Below are 22,244 nucleotides of genomic sequence, written 5' to 3'. Positions count from 1 at the left end.
ATCATTTATTCACTGTAATAAATATTACGAAAGAATTTTCCATTCACCTGTCTTGATTTGTATATGAGGGAATGCTGAAAAGTTGCAGGCTTTAAGTGTATCACAAAAGGCCTGGTTGGAGGCCCAACCTTCCGAGTTCTTTTACAGGGCTTAGAAAAACTTTATTTACAGTATTTACATTGGATGGATATTTGTCCTCATCTTGTGTGTTGTTACCACAACGTTTCGGCTGATTTACTCTCCAGCCTTCATCAGGCCCACAGGCACATAATGTAATCTACTAACCCCGAGGTTCCGAGTTCAATTCCAGGCAGTGCCTTGAATAAATGATAATAATAATAATAATAATAATAATATCAGCAAAAAAAAAACCTTAGGAATAAGAGCCCAGGGTTAGGTTTAAAATTCTACCAGGACACATGATGAAGGCTGGAGAGTAAATCAACCGAAATGTTGTGGTAACAACAAACAAGATGAGGACACATATCTGTCCAATGTAAATAATTAACAGAATTCCTCATCTCTAAAATACAGAACAGTATTAGAAAAACTGAAGGACTTCTGCAATAAGTGTGTGAATCTGAGAGGGGAATATGTTGAATAAAATCGTAATTGACTGATCCTCCTGTATTTTCTTTTACCCAAAGCCAAGAACTTCGCAGCAGGCCCTCATATATCCATGCATTTCTATATTTTACAGTGCAATGGGGAAGAAGTAGCAGTGAAAGTATTTTCTCAGCCATCGGACTCCAGAACGATGCTGATACAACGTCGCGAATTCGCTGTCCTTAAAATGTTGTGTCACAATAATGTCGTTCAGTTGTATGCCATGGAACCCGATGTAAGTATCATAACTTTGTTCTGTTTTAACCCATTCATGCCTAAATTTTTCTGGTGAATGGAATTGCTTGAAAATTCACATATTCTATTATTTTGACCTAAATAACAACTGAAAAAAAATTTCATTGAAATCCGTTTGATACAGATCATACACAATTCACAATTTGTATCAAATATTTGTTTTATACCCTCATAAATTGTCAGTTTAAACGGACGATCGGCATGAATGGGTAAATGCATCACATCAAATGGGATGCCCTACCCACATCCACTTTTTCTTCGATTGCCTCAATTATACAAATATCCAGCATTTGTGTCATTAATCATTTTAACTCTTTAGCGTTCAGATTATTCTGCTTATTTATCCAAATTGTTTCGGACAAATCATGCATCATCTCAAAGCTTTATGATTTCAATGATGTGATTGTTTATTCTTAGAACGACATTGTAGGGTTAGGGTTAGAAGCTGGATCTGGGTAGTTTTAACGTTAAACAGGGAGAATATTTCAGCCAGATGTGACCAGCTTAAATGCTAAAGAGTTAAATTAATACGTCATCGTCGTCATCATCATCATCATCATCATCATCATTTAGTGTCCATTGTCCATGCTGACATGGGTTGGACGGCTTGATCAGGGCTGGCAATCTGGTAGGCTGCACCAGACTCCAGTCTGATTTGGCATGGTTTTTTAAGGCGGGATGCCTTTCCTGATGCCAACCACTCTGAGAGTGCGATGGATGCTTTTATGTGTCATCTGCCACGACTGCAATTTTACCTGGCTTGATGGGTCTTCTTCTCAAGCTTGACATATTGCCAAAGGCCTTGGTCATTGCATCTGCAAAGCCCAACACTCGAAAGGAGCTTTTCACAAGCCACCGGCAGTATCCACTTTGCCTCCATGAGGCTCAATGCTCGGAAGGTGCTTTTTATGTGCCACCGGCACAGGTGCCAATTACATGACACTGACATCAGCCACGGGTCTTCTCAAGCACAGCATATTGCCAAAAGTCTTGCTCACTAGTCATTGCCTCATGTATATATATTTACAGTTAACATATACAATTTGGCACTCAATGTAGATGCCTATACACTATCAGTAAACATTCTTTTACTCATTTCAGTCATGCTGGAGCACCACTATGGTACATACATAGATATCCACCTTCCTTAAAAAAAAAAAAACCATGCCTTCACCTCGAATTATATTCCGGAGCCAATGTATATATTTACATATTTGATTACATTTTGCATTTGTTGCAGTTATATTCCAATATTCCAGTCCTTGTTATGCAGTTTTGTTCAGAAGGCACCTTGTTTCGAATGTTACAAAAGCCAGAATTTGCCTATGGAATGCACGAAGAAGAATTTCTCATCTTTTTACATGATATTAGTAAGTAGAATTCATTTTTAAAGTGGATTTAATTTTTTTTCCGCAATTTTATTTCTTATTCTCCAGCTTGTTACACAGAAATATGCTTTCACATATTTCTTCCATGCTATAACATTATTGACATTAGAAAACCTTTTGATAGTTTGTTATTGTTTCTAGTATTACTGGTATTGTAGCTTCTTAACTACTTCTATTCCTATACCACAAGTAGTTATAACTGTTTCCAAGTTCAAGAATTGGAATGCACATGTAATGCACATAAACACAGATTTTGTTTTCTGGATTTGAATAATCTGAAAGCACTCTTCTGTGAAAGAAATAAAGTTTAGTCTCATTTTAGAAAGACTTTCTGTCAAAAGACTTCCTATTTGCACCTCATGTCTTTCTTTCTTTCTTTTGTTGCATCAAATAAACTTTTCAGGCTTTGGATTAGAATTTGGTAATGTTATTAGTTAATAATTGATTTATTTTGTTGTGTCTTGGGTGGATCATTACGCCAATAATTATAACACTCACACAAACACTGGTTCAATATCATTCCTTTATTGTTAGTCAATCAGTTAGATATCTAACCAACTAACTGATCTGTTGTTTGCTTATTGTGCTGGTTAAACAGTCAGTTGGTTGTTTGTTTGTATGCAGACCTTGAAGAGTGGAAGCATGTCACGCATAAGGTCATAAGGAAGGGACAATACACACACGCATACAGGGTGTGGTGAATAAACTGTCGTCTACATTACACAAAAATGAAAGTAACACTGACATCTCATCTTAACAGATAAAATCTCGAAATACTAAAGAGTAAATTTATTCAATAAAATCGCCATTGGCTTAACTACGGCCTCCAGATGACTTTGGAATCCCCTGCAACTCTTCTGGATTGTCTCCTTGTTTAAGTTGGTGAATGCTTTCATAATCCTTACTTAGTTCATCTTTGATGTTACAAGGAGTTTTGTCGGTCTCTCGCTCAACTGTGCCCCACACATAATAATCAAGGGGGTTGGTATCTGGGGAGTTAGGTGGCCAGATCTTAGGGGCGATGTGGTCGCAGAAATTGTCTGACAGCCATGACTGGGTTCCCCTGCTTGTGTGGCATGGTGCAGAGTCCTGTTGCCAGACATAGGGTCTTCCAGCAACCACACGCTTGACCCAAGGCAGCACTACCTCCTTCAGGCACTTGATGTAGGCCTCCGTGTTGAGTCTGAGGCCGTGTGGGAAGATGAATGGAGGTATAATGTCACCATCACTAGTGATCACTCCAAACACCATGATGTTGACTGGATGTTTGATTTTTATCACTTGTTACATGTCCCCAGATTGACACCCAAACACCCTGAAATGCTTGTATTAGAGTTTCTGGTGTGAATGCCAAGCAGTACAGCATGTCGTTTCACAATTTCTGGCAGAGTGGATTGTGTCATGGTGCTCTGTTTTCATAGCCGGTGCCCAATTGACCCTACTATACAGTGTAGTCAACAAAATCCAAAACAAACAATGCACATGCATGAAATTAAAAATGTAAAATGGTGACAATTTACCCATCGCAACCTATATATGTGTGTGTGTGTGTGTGTGTGTGTGTATATATATATATATATATATATATATATATATATATATATATATTTCTCTTCAGCTGCTGGTATGAAACATTTACGGGAACACCAAATTGTGCACAGGGACATCAAGCCAGGAAATATTCTTTGCTACAAAGATGAAAGTGGTCGGTAAGTAGGATTAAATTCTCTGCAGAATCTTCATTGCTTGGTTCCTTTTCTTGAAGTTCTTGTTTGACTTCTTTTTTTTCTTTTTTTTATTTGATTTTAGATTTTTATTGGTGCATGGCTGTGTAATTAGGCAGCTTGTTTCCTAACCATGTGGGTTTGGGTTCCATCCCACTGCACGACGCCTTCAGAAAATGTCTTCCACTATAGCCCAGAGTCGAATAAAGCCTTGCAAGTGGATTTGGTAAACAGAAACTGAAAGAATTTGAGTGTGTGTGTGTGTGTATATATGTGTGTATATATATATATATATATATATATATATATATATATATATATATATATATATATATATCTGTTGATGCTAGTGCCGGCTGACTGGTTCCCTGCGAGTGGCACGTGAAAAGCACCATTCGAGTGTGGTCGATGCCAGTACCGCCTGACTGGCTCTTGTGCTGGTGGCATGTAAAAAAACACCCACTACACTCTCGGAGTGGTTGGCATTAGGAAAGGCATCCAGCTGTAGAAACACTGCCAGATCAGATTGGAGACTGGTGCAGCAACAGCTGCTGCTGTTGTTGTTGTTGTTGTTTCTTCATAAATTTCTGATTCCTTTTGTTTTCTTCATCTGAAGTGATGAATGTTGCATGTTATGAAGCATCTCCTGTGATTAAAGCTGCATGTTATGGATTTTATTGAAAATGTCTTTTTTAACAAGGTCCTTTAACTGGTGACTTATTTAATGTCTCTATTGTTGGGACACCAAGGAATCTGTCCAAAGGTAGGCAGTCTTGAAACATGCACCTGTATTTTGTTGATGATTGCAATAGTTAATCTTAGAATGCATGGCACAGCCACACAGGGCCATGATTAACACACTCACTTCATGGTGCTAATGACATTGAGAAAAGACAGAAGTATTAGAATCTTTCTTTTTCCTTTCTCCATAAATCTAAGCTTTCTTATCTAATTAAGAATTTAATTATATATATATATTTTTTTTGATATTTTTGAAAATAATGCCATGTAAAAAGCACTGGTGCTGGTGCCACGCATAAAGCACCCAGTACAATCTGCAGTGGTTGGCATTAGGAAGAAGCTGTCTAGATATTTTTTGAAGACTTCCATGTCTACACCTTACATATTTCTGTGGTAGGACATTAAAAAGTTGTGGTCCCTTGAATCCCAAGCTATTGTAATATTGGGTTTGTATCTTTGATGGAGAAGATGGGGCCTTTGGTACTGTGCAGTGCCATCCAGTTCGGGGATTGTTGTAGATTTAAATTCCGAAATTTGGATCCAAACCCTCCATTATTTTCCACATGTATAGCACTGTATATCTCTCACGTCTCCTCTCCGGGGAGAAGGGTCCCAGTTCCCTCAATCTCTCCCAGTAGCCCATGAGTCTCTCTTCTTTGTGCAGTGGCGTTGGACCGCTTCTAGTTCTGCAATTAGTTTTACAATCTGTGGGGACCACAGTTGGGAGCAGTACTCCAGACGGCTGAGGACAAAGGTTCTCCAAAGCAGAAGCATTGTGCCTCTGTTCACACACACACACACACACACACACACGACAGGCTTCTTTCAGTTTCTATCTGTCAAATCCACTCACAAGTCTATGATAGAAGACATTTGACCAAGTTACCATGCTATGGGACTGAAACCAGAACCATGTGGTTGGGAAGCAAACTTCTAACCAAACAGCCACACCTATTTTTTTTTTTTTTCCTCTGCATGTCACTGATTTATTTTCTTTTCCTTGCAGTTGTATGTATTTACTGCGTGAGTGACCTTTCCTTTCCCTTTTTTTTTTCCTTGCTCTTATCTATCTATCTATATATATATATATATATATATGTATAAGCTGATTGTTTCCTTGCAGCTCTGTGTATATAAAGTGATTCATTCTCTTCTTCTTCTTCTTCTTCTTCTTCTAGTTATGTATATAAAGTGATTCATTCTCTTCTTCTTCTTCTTCTAGTTATGTATATAAAGTGATTCATTCTCTTCTTCTTCTTCTTCTAGTTATGTATATAAACTGACTGACTTTGGTGCTGCTCGTGCTCTTGATGATACACAAGAATTTATGTCATTATATGGAACTGAAGAGTATTTGGTAAGTATTCCATTTTTGAAGACTCTCTGCTGACAATCTCTTCTTTTCTTTTCCTTCTTTTTTCCCTCCTCCTCAAATGCCCCCTTCCCCTCTCATAATTCCTTGTCTTATGAGTTACTTGGTAACCCTGCCAGTGCTTGTGCCACATTAAAAGCATCCAGTCCACACTGTAAAGTGGTTGGCATTTGGAAGGGCATCCAGCTGTAAAAAAACCTTGCCAAAACTAGCCTCGCCTGTGCTAGTGTCACTTAAAAAGCATTCAGTCCACTCTGTGGAGCGGTTGGTTTAGTTAGGAAGGGCGTCCAGCCATAAAATCCCTGCCAAAACAGTCACAGAAGTCTGGTGCAGGCTTCTGCTTGGCCAGCTCCTATCAAACCATCCCACCCATGCCAGCATGGAGGGTGGATGTTAAACAATGATGATGATACATTATTTACATTTGACGGATATTTGTCCTCATCTTGTTTGTTGTTAACACAACGTTTCAGCTGATATACCCTCCAGCCATCTTCAGGTGTCTTGGGGAAATTTCAAACCTGGGTTCTCATTTCTAAGCTATTTTTCGTTGTTGTCGTCGCCGCCGCCATCAAAGAACTCGGGATCTTGGGGTTAGTAGCTCACGCTCTTAATATGGTGTAGTGGTTTAGAGCACGAGCTACTAACCCCAAGATTCTGAGTTCGATTCCAGGCAGTGACCTGAATAATAATAATAACATCGGAAAAATACCCAGGTTCGAAATGTCCCCAAGACACCTGTTGAAGGTTGGAGGGTATATCAGCCGAAATGTTGTGTTAACAACAAACAAAATAAGGACAAATATCCGTCAACTGTAAATAATGTACATAATTTCTCATCTCTTAAATATAGAAATGATGATGATGATGAAACAGCAATATTAACAATAGACTTCACAGTATATTTTGAATAATTGTCCTTAAATACTTCTGGCTGAGTTTTATGAAGAAATTTCTTTCCAAGTTTCCTTTTCTTTTCAGCACCCAGACTTGTATGATGTTGCTGTGATGAAGAAATCAATGGGACGTAAATTTGATGCTGCAGTTGATCTGTGGAGTTTAGCTGTTACTATTTATCAAGTTGCAACTGGTCAATTGCCATTCCAGCCTTATGGAGGACGGAAAAACCGTACAACAATGTATGCACAAGCTGAATTATTCCAGTTGAAGAGAGAAAGGAAGAGTGTCAGTGGTGAGAGATAGGAGAAAGGGATTGATATTATACTATGTGGTTAAATAGTTGAGGAAAGAGGTAGTGAGAAAGAATGTGTTTTGCACAGGGGTGTGTGGTATAGTTGAAAGGAAAGAGAGGCAGACAGAGACTGAGAGAGTGTGTTTACTGAAGTGGGGGACACAGGAATGGAAACCAATATGATAGTTGGTATCACTATGAATTTTTGAAAATATTTAAACGTAATTTCTACTGTATGTTTTCTTGGAGAGCATCCAAAGAGAAACATTTTGATACTTCATTTGTGATTTTTGAGTGAATATTTTATAAAATACGACAATTTGAATGGTCAGCGAAATGATCGAAATCTTATCTAATTAGCCTAAATGAATAATTAACCATATTTTTGATGTCATATCTTTGAAACTGAGGTGATAATCATCTTCAAATTACACAAATTAATCGTGAGCATGGTATAGTAGTGTGGTGTTATGGGCTGTGACGAGCTATGTGTTGTGGTGGAGAGGGGTGAGGCAAACAGAGGTGAAGCCAGACCGGAAGGGCCAAACCGGAAGGGTCAGATCGGAAGTCGGCGACGCGCGGTCGAAGGCTAGCACGTGGGGCCAGTGAGAAAACAGCGACGTTACGAGAAAGACGTGTTCTGATTAGGAGCGATCGTGTACCCCGCTGCGGTCGGCAAGGTAAGGTCCAACGCTTCATTCTGTCCTTTTGCTTCTTGTTGTCTTCTTCCTCCATCGCACCACAAGCTATTTCGGCCTATAAGAAAAAAAAAAATTATGAGTGTAGTCAGGATTGCTAGTGACATAATTAAGCCGTTTTGCGGCAACACGGACGTAGTCGCATGGCTAAAGAAGATGAAGCTAGTCGCGAAGCTCCAAGGAATATGCGACTTGGCAAGTTTTCTACCGCTCTACTTAGATGGTCCGGCGTTAGCGCTATTTTCAGAGATGGAAGAGAGGGACCAAGTTAGCGCGGAGAAAATAGAAATCCGTTTGATGGAGGCCTTCGCAGAAGGGATGTTCGAGGCGTACGCTTGCCTGGGGAGAGCGAGGTGGACCGGCGAACAGGTTGACGTGTTTGCCAACGAACTTAGGAGGTTGGCTAGACTGGCGGGGTACGAGGGAGAAACGCTGGATCAAACGGTAAAGTTGGCGTTTGTGACTGGGTTTCCTGACCACCTGTCGGTCGAATTGCAGAGACTGCCGGACGTGAGTACCATGCCCATGGCGGATATAATATCGAGAGCTCGTATGTTAGTTTCCTGTCGTAGGTCGTCACCGCTGGTAGCAGCGGCGACAGCAAAAGGTGGCCGGCCAAGGAGTGGCGGAGAGGGGTCAAACAAGGAACGTGCGCGTCCGTTCAAAGGTCAGTGTTTCCGGTGTCAGGGCCCGCACATGGTGCGAGACTGTAAGTTACCTAAGCCTGAGGTCATCTGCTACCGTTGTCGTGAAACGGAGCATATAACCGCCAAATGTCTGCAGGGAAACGGTCTAAGGGAGACTACTGCACCAGCGGTCTCCCTTTCAGATCATTAACAGCGCAAATTTTTCTACCCGTTGTTGATGTGCTAGTGGATGGGAAGATGTCGCGTGCCCTTGTGGACACGGGCTGTACAACGACCCTGATAACTCCAGGAGTGGTAGAGACGTGGAGTGGAGAAAGCAGTGTGAGGGCAGTCGACGGAAGAGAGGTACGCTGTGAAGGCATTACTGACGTGCAGATTGAGGTGCAGGGAGCAAAGCTAACGCTGCAAGCAATTGTAGTTGGCCGCTTGGTGGATGAGATTGACGTGGTGTTGGGGATGGACGCCATCAACCGTCTTGGTGGCGTTAGGATTGCAGGAGATGAGGTCACGTTCGGAAGCGCGGGGGCATCGTGCGCCGTGAGTCGGGAGAGCAGAGCCCCGTCGAGGACAGCGCCGCTTACACCATCGAAGACAAAGATTTTCAGGCGGCGTTTGATGGTCGGAGGTGGATGATAGAGTGGCGATGGAAGGACGAGCCCCCACTACTAAAGAACAGGGTGAGCTGCTACCAGCATACGTTGAAAGGTCACGCCGGCGTCGAGTTCGCCGAGGCGGTAGAGAGATGCATCAAGGAAGGAGTCCTTGTCCCATGGAAAGAGGAGGTGGTGAGTGGAGTGCTGCCTCTGATGGCGGTGGTGCAGCCGACGAAAGGAAAAGTCAGACCGGTGCTGGACTTTAGGGAGCTGAACGACCATATATCGTGCCACACGGGAGGCGAGGCAACGGATGTTTGCGGTGAGACGTTACGTGTGTGGAGACAGTCGACCAAGGCAGCGACGATCGTCGTCTTGAAGTCGGCATATTTGCAGCTCCGTATGAGTGACAAGCTGTGGCGATACCAGCTGGTGCGGTACAAAGGCCGGACGTACTGTTTAACCAGGCTGGGTTTCGGGCTGAATTCCGCTCCAAAAATTATGGCGATAGTGCTCAAGTCCGTACTAGGGAAAGAGGAGAGGATAAGGAAGGCCACCAGTTCCTACATCGACGACATTTTGGTTGACGAGACTGTAGTGCCAGCCACCGAGGTAGTGAGACACCTGGAGAGGTTCGGGCTGATTGCGAAGCCGCCTGAGTCGATGGTGAGGGGAGCTGCGCTGGGGCTGAAGCTACAAAAAGACAGACCGGGCGAGCTGGTGTTCCGGAGAGGAAACGAGATCCCTGAACTGGGCACCAGCGTGAGTAGGTGGGAACTGTTCTCGGTGTGCGGGAAGCTGGTGGGACATTACCCGGTTGCAGGATGGCTTCGGACAGCATGTAGCTTCATCAAGAGACGAGCCGAAGGAGCAAAGTGGAATGACAGAGTTGGGGAGAAAACGACCGACATGATGCAGGAAGTCTTGGTCAGAGTGAGAGCAGAGGATCCAGTGAGGGGCAGTTGGTATGTTCCCAAATCAAAGAGTGGGATCGTTTGGTGTGACGCCAGTAGCATCGCAATAGGGGTCGTCTTGGAAATGGGAGGCACCGTGGTGGAGGATGCAGCCTGGCTCAGGAAGATGGATGACTGCAACCATATCAACGTGGCGGAGTTGGATGCTGTGCTGAAGGGGGTGAACCTGGCCTTGAAGTGGGGGCTGTGCACCATCGAGATTAGAACCGATTCGGCTACTGTGCTTGGTTGGGTGACGACAGTCCTCACCGATGAGCGGAGGGTGCGAACCAAAGGGGCTGCGGAGATGCTGGTAAAGCGCCGATCGGGAATATTGTGGGAGCTAACCGCTGAGTTCGATCTGGAGCTGAGCGTAATCTTTGTGCCTTCCGAAAAGAACAGGGCAGACGTCCTAACCAGGGTAAAGCGAGCTTGGTTGCAGGTGCCAGAGGATGCGGAGCGGGCTGTGGCTGCAGTATGCTGTCTGAGTGACTCGGAGTTGAGGAGACTGCATACCATGCATCACATGGGAGTGGACAGGACGTTGTTCCTCGCCAGGAAAGTTGACTCCGAGGTAACGAGGTGGAGCGTGCAGAGAGTGGTTAGCAGCTGTGACAGGTGCCAGTCTATTGACCCTGCTCCGGGCGTACATGAGGCAGGAAGTATTCCAGTGGCCCACAACTGGAAACGACTGGCAGTGGACGTAACACACTACCGGCAGGGGACGTACCTCTCAATGGTTGACTGCGGACCGGGGCGGATGGCCATATGGAGGGAGATGAAGACGGGGACTGCAGAGGAAATCGCAGGAGTGTTAAATGGGATATTCTTAGAACGAGGCCCTGTGGATGAGCTGCTGCTGGATAATGGCACTGCATTTCGCTCGGAGGCGCTGAAAGAAATGCTTGACGGGTGGCAGGTCAGCCGCTTCTTCAGGGCGGCATACCGGCCAAGTGGAAATGGAGTGGTGGAAAGGCATCATCGTACCATCAAGACCATGGCAGAGAGGGGCCGCATTTCGCCAATCGAGGCCGTATTTTGGTACAATATGTCGCCCAGGACAGGACAGGCTGAAGAGTCGGTGCCGCACAGGGAAATATTCAGGTACGAGTGGAGGCACCCGTGTATTGCATCAATGCGACTCCGGGGAGAGGAAGAGCACACCTTTGTGCAGATCGGGGAAGAAGTTTGGGTAAAACCCCCAAATGCACGGTGCACATCACAATGGGGGAAAGGAACTATAACCTCCATCAATTCAAAGAACAACGTCTCAGTCGATGGTATGCCACGCCATGTTTTGGATGTGCGGAAGATTGTCAGTGCTTCAGAGGATGGAACCAGCTGCAGTGGGCAGGATGATGCAGACAGCATCAGTAGGCAAGATGATGAAGGCAGCGCGCCAGGAACTCAGGCCAGTCCCGGGGTCGCACAGCGACCACAGAGGGAGCGGTACCCTCCTCCCTGGTTGGCTGATTATGAAACCAATTAAGGTAGTTCGGGAGCGAGGAGTGAGTGGGAGAGCCGGTTGAATGATCTATAGATCAGGGGGGCATGTGGTGTTATGGGCTGTGACGAGCTATGTGTTGTGGTGGAGAGGGGTGAGGCAAACAGGTGAAACCAGACCGGAAGGGCCAAACCGGAAGAGTCAGATCGGAAGTCGACGACACGTGGTCGAAGGCTAGCACGTGGGGCCAGTGAGAAAACAGCGACGTTACGAGAAAGACGTGTTCTGATTAGGAGCAATTGTGTACCCCACTGCGGTTGGCAAGGTAAGGTCCAATGCTTCATTCTGTCCGTTTGCTTCTTGTCTTCTTCCTCCAGCGCACCACAAGTAGTTGCCTTCTCTTTTTTTTCAGGTTCTTGGCAAGAAAACTGGGGTTTTTTTGGCAATTTTTAATAATCATCATAACATATTGTTATGTTATGATGATGATGATGATGACACTAATTATCCCAACTGTATTCAAAATTAGAAAAACTAAGATCACGTCTAATTTTAACAGTAGACAAAATTATATTCTTTGCATAATATAATTTTTATTGGCAGAATTTCACCAATATTTCTCAAAGAAAAATGAAATTTATATGTCCAAGAATATCCTACTGGCTCTCCACATTTGAAAACAGCAAGAGAGAAGGACAAACAACATTCTCAATACAATGATTTCATGCTAAATTTGGGCTCTAGAAGACTTATTAAACTCACCCATGCCAGCATGGAAAACAGACATTAAACGATGATGATGATGAATTTAGAGCATTTTCTTGTAGAAATATGTTTATTTGAAATTCTGTCTCAAACTCGAGATTCGTGTTCTGTTTGACCTCTCACCATACATGAATCTGTCAGTTTGGAAAATAGGGGTCAGTGCACCAACCTCATTATTTTCTGTGCTTTTTTTGCCGTATAATGGCCAGAATTATCAATGACCACATTGAATTTGTGAGATTTGTTTTTTTCTTCTTATAATATGAAAATCTTGAAGAAAATATGTTCTTTTCTCAGTGAAAATTAACAATGAAATTTCAACATTTATATTTCATAACAATTATCTGACCTACCCACTTCGATTTTTATATCAAAATGAAGTAGAAACCTTCCCTTTCATGATTACGATTTCTAACACAACTTGAGTTATGGTGTTTGAGCAGATTGAAGTAGAACGTGGGCTACCATTCAGCTGTCAAAAAATAACAAAATAATGGGAAAACTTTGTAAATGCATGGAAATACCAGGGTGTTTGAGGGATGCTGGCATGTTATGTAACTGTTGGATTTTAATTAAAACTAGATGAGTAGAAAGTTCACATCCAGAGCTTAAAAATGATATATAATTTTCCTCACAAAATATTTATTTTGACATGAAAATGATGAAGCAAAAAGTGCATTTTTGCACATTCCAGCAATGTTTGTCTCCATTGTATGGTATTTCATAGTGAAACGTAACCTCCTAATATAATAAGGAGAATAGTGTTTTTATAAATTTGTATGACAAAGGGCCTCTCCCTCTGAGTAAAAAGTAGACTGTATGACACGTGTACAAACAGCCATGTTACGTGGCTGTGAAACATGGGCCGTGACTGCTGAGGACATGCGTAAGCTTGCAAGGAATGAAGCCAGTATGCTCTGCTGGATGTGTAATGTCAGTGTGCATACATGACAGAGTGTAAGCGCCCTGGGAGAAAAGTTGGATCTAAGAAGCATCAGATGTGGTGTGCAAGAGAGACGACTGCGCTGGTATGGTCATGTGTTGTGAATGAATGACAGAATGAGAACGTTAAAAGCACATCCGAGCGTGATTGTTGCCAGGGCCTCAGATTGGCTCCCATGCCGGTGACACACGAAAAGCACCATTCGAGTGTGATCATTGCCAGTGTCGCCTTACCGAAACTTGTGCCAGTGGCACTTGAGAAACAACATTCGAGTGAGGTCGTTGCCAGTGCCACCAGACTGGCTCCTGTACAGGTAGCACGTAAAAAACACCTTTTGAGTGTGGTCGTTGCCTGAACTGCCTGACTGACCCTCGTGCCGGTGGCACATAAAAGCACCCACTACACTCTCGGAGTGGTTATCGTTAGGAAAGGCATCCAGCTGTGGAAACTCTGCCAAATCAGATTGAGCTTGGTGCAGCCTTCTGGCTCATCAATCCTTAGTCAAACCATTCAACCCATGCCAGCATGGAAAGCGGACGTTAAACAACAACGATGATGATGATATTTGTCCAGAATCACGTCAGCCACAGAGAAGGAGAGAAAATAGTAATTCAGTGAAGGAGAAGTAGTGAGTGTAATAGCCCTGACTGAGAAGGAGTGAGAGAAAGGAAGAGGTGAAAAAAATCAGCGTTTCAACTCTGTCTGAGTATATGTGTATGTATGTGCGTGTAGAAGGAAAGTATGTGAATGTTTGTATGTCTGATTATTATGCACTTTGTTTATAAAATAATACAATTAGCCATCATTATTGACGGCATGGAGTCAGCTAGTAATAGAATATTTTGACAAACTAAAAAAGTTTAGTTGTTGTTAGAGATTTTGATGTTTGAATGTTTGTGTATCTTTTGCCTGCCAATGTATCTAACCACATAGATACATCGATGGATAGAAGATAGAAAGATGGATGCTTGGGTGTGTTTAGAGTTCATTAAATTAAAGTGTATTAAGCTTAGTTAGCAAATAACTAGATGTTAGTCTTTTATGTGTTCAGCCCAAAAGCTGTGACCATGCTGGAGCACCACCATTATTCAAGTCGGCATGATTGATAGATAGATAGGTGGACATTAACCCTTTCACTACCAACGTGGCTGAAACCACCTCTGGCTCTGTAGTACAAATGTCTTGTTTTCAAAAGTTCTGAATTAAAATCTTCCACCAAACCTTAGTCGGAATTTATGTTCCTAACACTGGCTGAATGATAACTAAGTTATTTTACTAAATTCTTTGTTATATTTAAAGTAATTGAAAGAAACACAGAACATCTCAACAGAAATACAGTAACAAAAGGGGTTAAATGATGGTGATGATAATGTTGAAGATCATCAGGGTGGTGATGATGGTAATGCTACTGCTACTGCTGATGGTGATGAGGGTTATGATGGTGCTGATCATGGAGGTCGTTATAATAATTACGATGTTGATGATAATATGTTTGATTTCCTCCCAAATAACCTCCATCTATTATCTCTCTTCCATAATTGGGTCCCTAATTAACATTCAGATAAAACATTAATTTGTAAGAACTGTTTGTATCCCAGTTGCAGGTGCTCGTTAAACTTATTCCTTTTTTACCATTTTCAGTTTCTTCTTACTCCTCCAAAACAACCGTAAATCAATGTCTTTTCTGTAAATTCTTTCAGGCACAAAATTCTTGCTGATAAGAAAAGTGGTGTGGTGTCTGGTATCCAAAAAAGTTTTGGTGGAGAAATTGAATGGAGCGAAGATTTCCCAAACACTTGTCTCCTCTCCCAGTGAGTTCATCTTTTTCAAACCTTCTTAATATTTCTTCCATTCTTTCTCTTTTTCTCTCTCACTCTCTTCCTCTGTCTGTCTGTCTGTCCATCTCTCTCTCTCTCTCTCTTATCCACAATCAATAGACACATTGAAAGTGATTGGTCATGTAATCAAAGATTGTAAACAGCTTGCTTCCCAACCACATAGTTCCAGGTTCAGTCCCACTGCGTGGCACCTTGGGCAAGTGTCTTTTACTATAGCACCAGGTTGACCAGAACCTTGTGAATGGATTTGGTGGACGGAAACTGAAAGAAGCCCATTGTGTAATATATATATATGTGTATGTATGTATTGTGTGTCTGTGTTTGCCCCTCCACCATTTCTTGACAACCGATGTTAATGTGTTTACGTGCCCATAACCTAGCAGTTCAGCAAAAGAGACCAATAGAATAAGTAGTAGGCTTACAAAGAATAAGTCCTGGGGTTGATTTGTCCGACTAAAGGCGGTGCTCCAGCATGGCTGCAGTCAAATGACTGAAACAAAAGAATAAAAGAAAAAAAAAATTCATTGTTTTATTCAAGTGAAGGTGTGGGTGTCAGTATTCTTCTCTCTCTCTCTCTCTCTCTCTTTCTCTCTCTCTCTCTCTCTCTCTCTCTCTCTCTCTCTCTCCACACACACACACACACACACACACAGGGTCTCAGGGCTAAATTTGACAGCTTGCATAAAAGGAAAAGAAAACAGAATATCCAATTGAAAAATAAAAGTCAATGCCAGCATGGAAGGCGGATTTTAAACGATGATGAGGATGATGATAATTATGGCTGGGAGACAACACTCGTTCTCAGCTTCTGCTACAACCTTAAAAGGACTCTGGAACCCTGAAAATGCATTCTTCAGTGTGTCCCTGGAGAAATCTTTGAAAAACCTCCTTGAGGTTACAGGCCAAGCGGTTGGGGGTGTTTCTCAACACAACTCCACACGCAGTAACCCAGGTGAATACAATTGAGGGGATTAGGAGACCAGAAATTGGGTCTGGTGAAGTAATAGACTCTTTTTGGAAGTGTAGCAAGGGGCTGAATCCTGCTGCCACACATATGACATTCTAGCAGCAACTCTCTCCAACCAGGGCTTGACCACAATCTTCAGCAGCTCCACATAGCTGTCCTGAATTGAGCTTAAGGCCTTCTTCAAAGAGAAAATATTCTCTAAGCATCTGGTGTAAAAAAAAGCACCTGAAAAAACACCTTAATCAGGTGAGACAACTCAAGTGACTGGCATCAATGTTTCGTCATTGTTGTGACTCACCAAAGCTGCATCCCAAACAAGGCCTGCTGCAAGCCATATTCCCAACTCTAATAATATGCTAAATGGTTTAAACACCATCTGCTGGCATATCCCAACATTTCATGCCACGGAAAAAATTCAAATATGTACTAGAAGCAGCTCAAGATACACATATACATACATGCACACACACACACACACACACACACACACACACACACACATATATATATACACACACACACACACACACCCAGAGATAGGTGAAAGTTGGATACAGGAGGGGTATATGGTCTCCATAGAAAATCTGCTTTATGAAATTTCACTCAACCCATGTAAGCATGGAAAAGTGAATATTAAAACAATGCTAATAATGTATTTAATAGATTAAGAGGTTTCACATGAGTAAATATATATTAAATAGCAAAAAATAAATAAATAAATAAATAAAAAGGGAAATGCTTTGATAACTTCATCGTAGAAAAATCGAAATTATTTACATTTTTATCAGAATATGCTACCAATTTCAGTTACTTAAAAAAGATGCTTTATCCATCCATCCATCTTCTCCACCCTCTATGTCTGGAATGGTCATTGAAGTAGAGCCCTCAGGCACCTCCTCCTCCTCCATAGGGTCCTATCAGAAACACCCTTCAGCAGGCTCTTTCCAGCTGGATTCCCAAGCCATAACCAGATGAGACTATGGACATTATTCTGCCATCTCATTTTTGGTCTTCTTCCAGGCCTTTTGCCAGTTGACCTGGCTTGAAGAATCTACCTTGCAATTTTTCCCTGCAACATTCCAATCACATATCCATAGTACCAGAGCTGTGACCTCTTGATGCTGAGAAGTGGTGGCTCAACCTGGAGAGGCTCTCTGATCTCCAAGCTCTGCTCTCCCTCTCTCTTGAGTAATGTTACTTCAGAGACCCATCAGAGGCACTCCATTTTGGCTACTTGTACTCGTACTCTTTTAAAGAGGTGAAAATAGGTGCACAAACCAGATTGAAGGTAGTAAGTTTGGCATTTTTACCAATCTCTCCACTTTTGAGAATCAAATGCTAGAGCTGGCGCATTACTTTGCCAGCATCTGCAATTCTAGCATCCACTTCACCCCCCTGTTTCCCCTAACTTGTGAATACTGCCCCAAGTTATGTAAACATCGCTTGTCTCAGTCATTTATTCATGCTGAAATAAAAGGAAAACTAAATTGAAATAAATTGAATTAAATTAATCTTTCATGATATCAGATCTGGAAAATCACATGATTTACTTATAAGAATCCCATGGTACTGGTTTTTCCTTATGATTGCTGTTGGATAGTAGTAGCAGTAGCAGTAGCAGCAGCAGCACATTCTGTAGAATTCAGAAATGTTGTCTTTCATTATGTTGTAATCGTGTTTTTAAGAGGTTGGCATAAATGTGAGAGAGCATACTAATTTGTTGTGTTGTAAATTTTTTCTTTTATGATTTTTTTGAAATTATTTTTGGCTTCTCTTGTTTGCAAGTCCTTTGACGAAAAATTCAGCAAAAAAAGCTCAAGGCCTAAACCTGGAAAACATTTCAAAACTGTGAAAAGAGCAAAGCAAGAAAGAACCGAAAAGTCTTCAGTTCTGAGAAGAAAATGCCGACAGATTTGTGAATTTTGGAACCATCTTCAAAAAGGAATAAGTTTCTGACAATCTTTTACTGAAGAAAATGAAATAAAATCACAAATGGATGCAGTTCTACAACCAGCAAGAAAAGCAAACCAATTCCATTCTCAATAAAAGACCAACTACAAACTTGATTAATTACCTGTGAACCAGAGATGGTACTTCACCAAAGAAACACAAAAATAAAAAACAAAGAAAAGGAAATAACCACCCTCAAGGTTGTCATTGCAATCTCCTTCCCATGATGACAAACAATCACCAAAATCTCCCCAAAATATGCCAATGGAACATAAATTTTTTAAAAAATTTCAATGAAGAATCTTATACAACAAAACCATGCTATAAATTACAGCAATTGAAGTTGTATTAACACCATCGACCAATTTGATTACTATAACCACTTTTAGATCCTGCCCAGGGGAAAAGATATTCAGTGGCACACTATACAAACAAGACGGGAAAAAAAGACAAGAAAAAAATCATCAATTTATCAAAGACAACACAGTTAATTAATATACAATGTAAATAACAACAAACTGAAAGACAACATTTCTGAATTCTACAGAAGATTAAGATCCTGAAGAACTGTATGGCAAATTAATGGTAAGAAACAACAGTAACTGCATTCTACGAAAGGTTTTAATGATTTCTATGAATATATTTGAAACTACGCCCATCAACACACACACACAAAGAAAAACAAAAACCACCAAGAGCAAAAATTGCCTGTAAATTAAAATACAGGAATACAGACAAACAGGACTCAGTGAATGGAGTCATTTATAAGAAAGAAAGAACCAAATTTTCCAATTTTCCCTTTACATTGATTTGATGATTACACAACTCAGCAGCTATGTTTCAACTTGGAAAACAACGTTCATAACCAAATTCCAACTATGTTTAAATATCTGTGACATAAAAAGAAGACAACTACCATGAATGCTGGTGCAGCTTTTGCTAAAGAGTTACCACAGTGACATCTACTGAGTAAGACCAACAACTACAACAGCCAATGACATTCCTGATGCTGTTCTGCTGACAGCCATACCTGCTGTCTCTTTCATTAACAGCCACTCCTGCTTCTGCTACTACTACTACTACTACTATCCAACAGCAATCAGAAGGAAAAACCAGTACCATGCGATTTTTGTAAGAAAACCATGTGATTTTCCAGATCTGATATCATGAAAGATTAATTTAATTCAATGTGTTTGTTATTATATTTCAGCATGACTAAATCCTGTTTTTAAAGCATTTGAAACCAGTTGTTTATTTTGATGTAAATGTTCATACTCTTTTCACTTTTTTTCCATGATGGAGTTCTCAAAGCTTTTTTCTTATTTTTTGTTTTTCAATATCTATACATATATGTATATCTGTGTCTGTATGTCTATATATATATATATATATATATATATATATATATATATATATATATATCGTTTGTAGAAAACATAAACCCGGAGAAGAAGCACACTCTAAGATGTAGAGCAGTCATCATCATCATCATCATCATCGTTTAACGTCCGCTTTCCATGCTAGCATGGGTTGGACGATTTGACTGAGGACTGGTGAAACCAGATGGCAACACCAGGCTCCAATCTAATTTGGCAGAGTTTCTACAGGCCGGTTTATGGGATTACCTTAGGTTTCCTGTCCATAAAGGGTTTAGCTTTATGGCGTATCGTTAAATTCCAAAAGCCTTTTGGCCCATCACTGCTTAAATATATGGAGGGTGAAATGCTTTCACTACTCAAAACTAACATTTTTCCAGTATATTTATACAGTGAAGCTTTACTATAGCATCGTATATTATCGACTGCTATTTCTAGTAAATATTGGTGCATTGTTGTACCACTATCCTATATTTATACTTTTAACCTGATGGTGCTTTGTTTTACTGGGAAGCAATACTAATGTCTGGCACTATTTAATAAATTTTCTCTGGAAACTTTTTCACTGTTCTCAGTCTGTTAACAGCCAAGCGTTCAGACGAGTAAATGCTGGCTTTGATGTAGCGACATTTGAAAGTTTGTCTAAGTGAATCTAGCCGAAGAGAACTAATCAAATTTACATTAACAAACTTAATTTAGAAAGTTCAAAACCTACATTATCCACATCTGGGGCATACATTCATTTAAAGTTCTTCCTACAAGTAAGATGAAATTTTTTATGTTCGCCACCTGCAAACATCTTTGCCAGTATATATTTATAGTGAAGCTATAGTGTCATGTATTATCAACTGCTATTTCCAGTAAATATTGGTGCATTGTTGTACCACGGTCCTATATATGCTTCAGGACCAGTTACTGCAACAGCTTGGGATTCAGGGGCCCACAGCTTTTTAATATTCTCCCAAAGAGCCTGAGGAATCTGCACAAAGTAGATGTAGGAGTTTTTAAATCAAAGCTGGACCTCTTCCTATCGAGAGTCCAAATGAGGGTTGCTAAATCAAACTCCATTCTTCACCAAGTGCCACATATTGTAAGAGGCTCCCTGTAATAACAGTGTAGCAACACGGTGGTGCATCAGCGTGGCCGCAGCTCTAAGCTGAAACTTAAAAAAAAAATATATATATATATATATATATATATATATATATATATATATATATATATATATATATATATAACCAAAACTATCTGATAAACAGGAGCAGGAAACTCTGAGTAACAGTTTTTGTGATGTCTTTGCAGCTTTATTAATAAAGCATATTACTCTACCTCTGGTATTCGAGTACTATTTATTCCCACCTTGTTTCATATTTATGTGCTTACTCTGGAATATATATATATATATATATATATATATATATATATATATATATATGTGTGTGTGTGTTTGTGTGTGTGTGTGTGGAGGCACAATGGGCTAGTAGTTTGCTTGAAGTATAAATTAAAAATTAAAAATTACTGCTTTTGATTTTGGTAAATACACTTTAGTATGAGAATCTTGAAATTCATATATATGCCTCCTTGGTAAGTCTTCTGTTATTAATCCATAATAATTATGTATAAAATCCATTATATATTTATACTTATACATATGTACATATATTTTTATTTTTAATACAACTATTATTTTACACACGTATATATCTTTCTGAAGAATTTTCTAATATTGATTTCCTGATATTAATAATAATATATTATAATATATATATATATATATATATATATATATATATATATATATATATATATATATATACTCACACACATACACACATTTGTAAAACAATTTAGGGATTCTCCATTTGAGGTCCCTAGCTGAACTTATGAACACGATCACACATAGATACAGAATACATGAATACACACCCACACATATAAACTGTCATGAAATATACACTCTTGTGTTCTATCATGACAATTACAACCATATGTGCAATTTACACACACACACACACACACAATGTGCACAGAACATGCACATATGCAGTTCAGGTAACCATAAACGTCAAGAGTTGTTTTGACTTAATCAAAGGAGCTTTGCTATTTTTTTTTAAGGTCTGGTTTGAATTCTGCAAAGGAAAAAATTTTTAATAAATCTCAAAGGAAACATAATATGTCATCATCATCCCCATCATCATTATCATTTAATGTCTGTTTTCCAGGTTGGAAAACAGGATCTCATGAGCAAGGAGACTGCACAAAACTCCAGTCATCTGTTTTGGCATGGTTTCTATGGCTGGATGCCCTTTCTAACAGCAACCCGTTTACAGAGTGTGGACTGGGTGCTTTTTATGTAGCACCAGCACCAGTGAGGGAGGTGGCTTTATACCAGGTGATGAGGGGGGGGGGGTTAAACTATGATAGAGAGAAAAGATAGTGGTGATGATGTATCAGGGCATACTCCCAAGTTAGAGGAAAAGTCAGTAAAGAGAAGGTTTTTTGGGTGGATAAGGAAGTTCAGTGGCACTGGCAATGATCTCGCTCGAATGGCTTTTCACGGGCCACCGGAACAAGTGCCAGGAAGGCGATGCTGGTAACGATCACGCTCGAATGGTGCTCTTAGCGCTCCACTGGCACAGGTGCCATCACGATTTCACTTTCGCTTGCCCCAACAAGCCGAGTTTAGTGTTCAATGAAAGAGACATTAGCATGGGTGCCAGTCTACAAATTTAGTTCGGTTTCGATTTCACTTGCCTCAAAATGTCTTCACAAGCGGAGTTTAGTGTTCAACG

The 22,244-nt window shown here is 40.7% G+C and overlaps 1 protein-coding gene across 6 annotated transcripts in view; it reads left to right on the top strand.

Annotated features, from left to right (window-relative positions):
* The window catches only part of LOC106867230 (serine/threonine-protein kinase TBK1), a 94,562-nt gene that overhangs the window by 50,087 nt on the left and 22,231 nt on the right, over positions 1-22,244 (top strand). For all 6 annotated transcript variants that reach the window (XM_089348263.1, XM_089348269.1, XM_089348265.1 and 3 more), the window contains exons 3-8: positions 701-841; positions 2,102-2,231; positions 3,868-3,958; positions 5,981-6,071; positions 7,068-7,225; positions 15,022-15,132. In XM_089348263.1, the coding sequence (XP_089204389.1) occupies positions 701-841; positions 2,102-2,231; positions 3,868-3,958; positions 5,981-6,071; positions 7,068-7,225; positions 15,022-15,132 (722 nt within the window). The remainder of the gene's footprint in view (positions 1-700; positions 842-2,101; positions 2,232-3,867; positions 3,959-5,980; positions 6,072-7,067; positions 7,226-15,021; positions 15,133-22,244) is intronic.

This window comes from Octopus bimaculoides, chromosome 1, assembly GCF_046866305.1.
Source record: "Octopus bimaculoides isolate indiv1 chromosome 1, ASM4686630v1, whole genome shotgun sequence".
Classification (NCBI taxonomy): Eukaryota; Metazoa; Mollusca; class Cephalopoda; order Octopoda; family Octopodidae; genus Octopus; species Octopus bimaculoides.
This window is presented reverse-complemented; position numbering and strand designations above follow the sequence as displayed.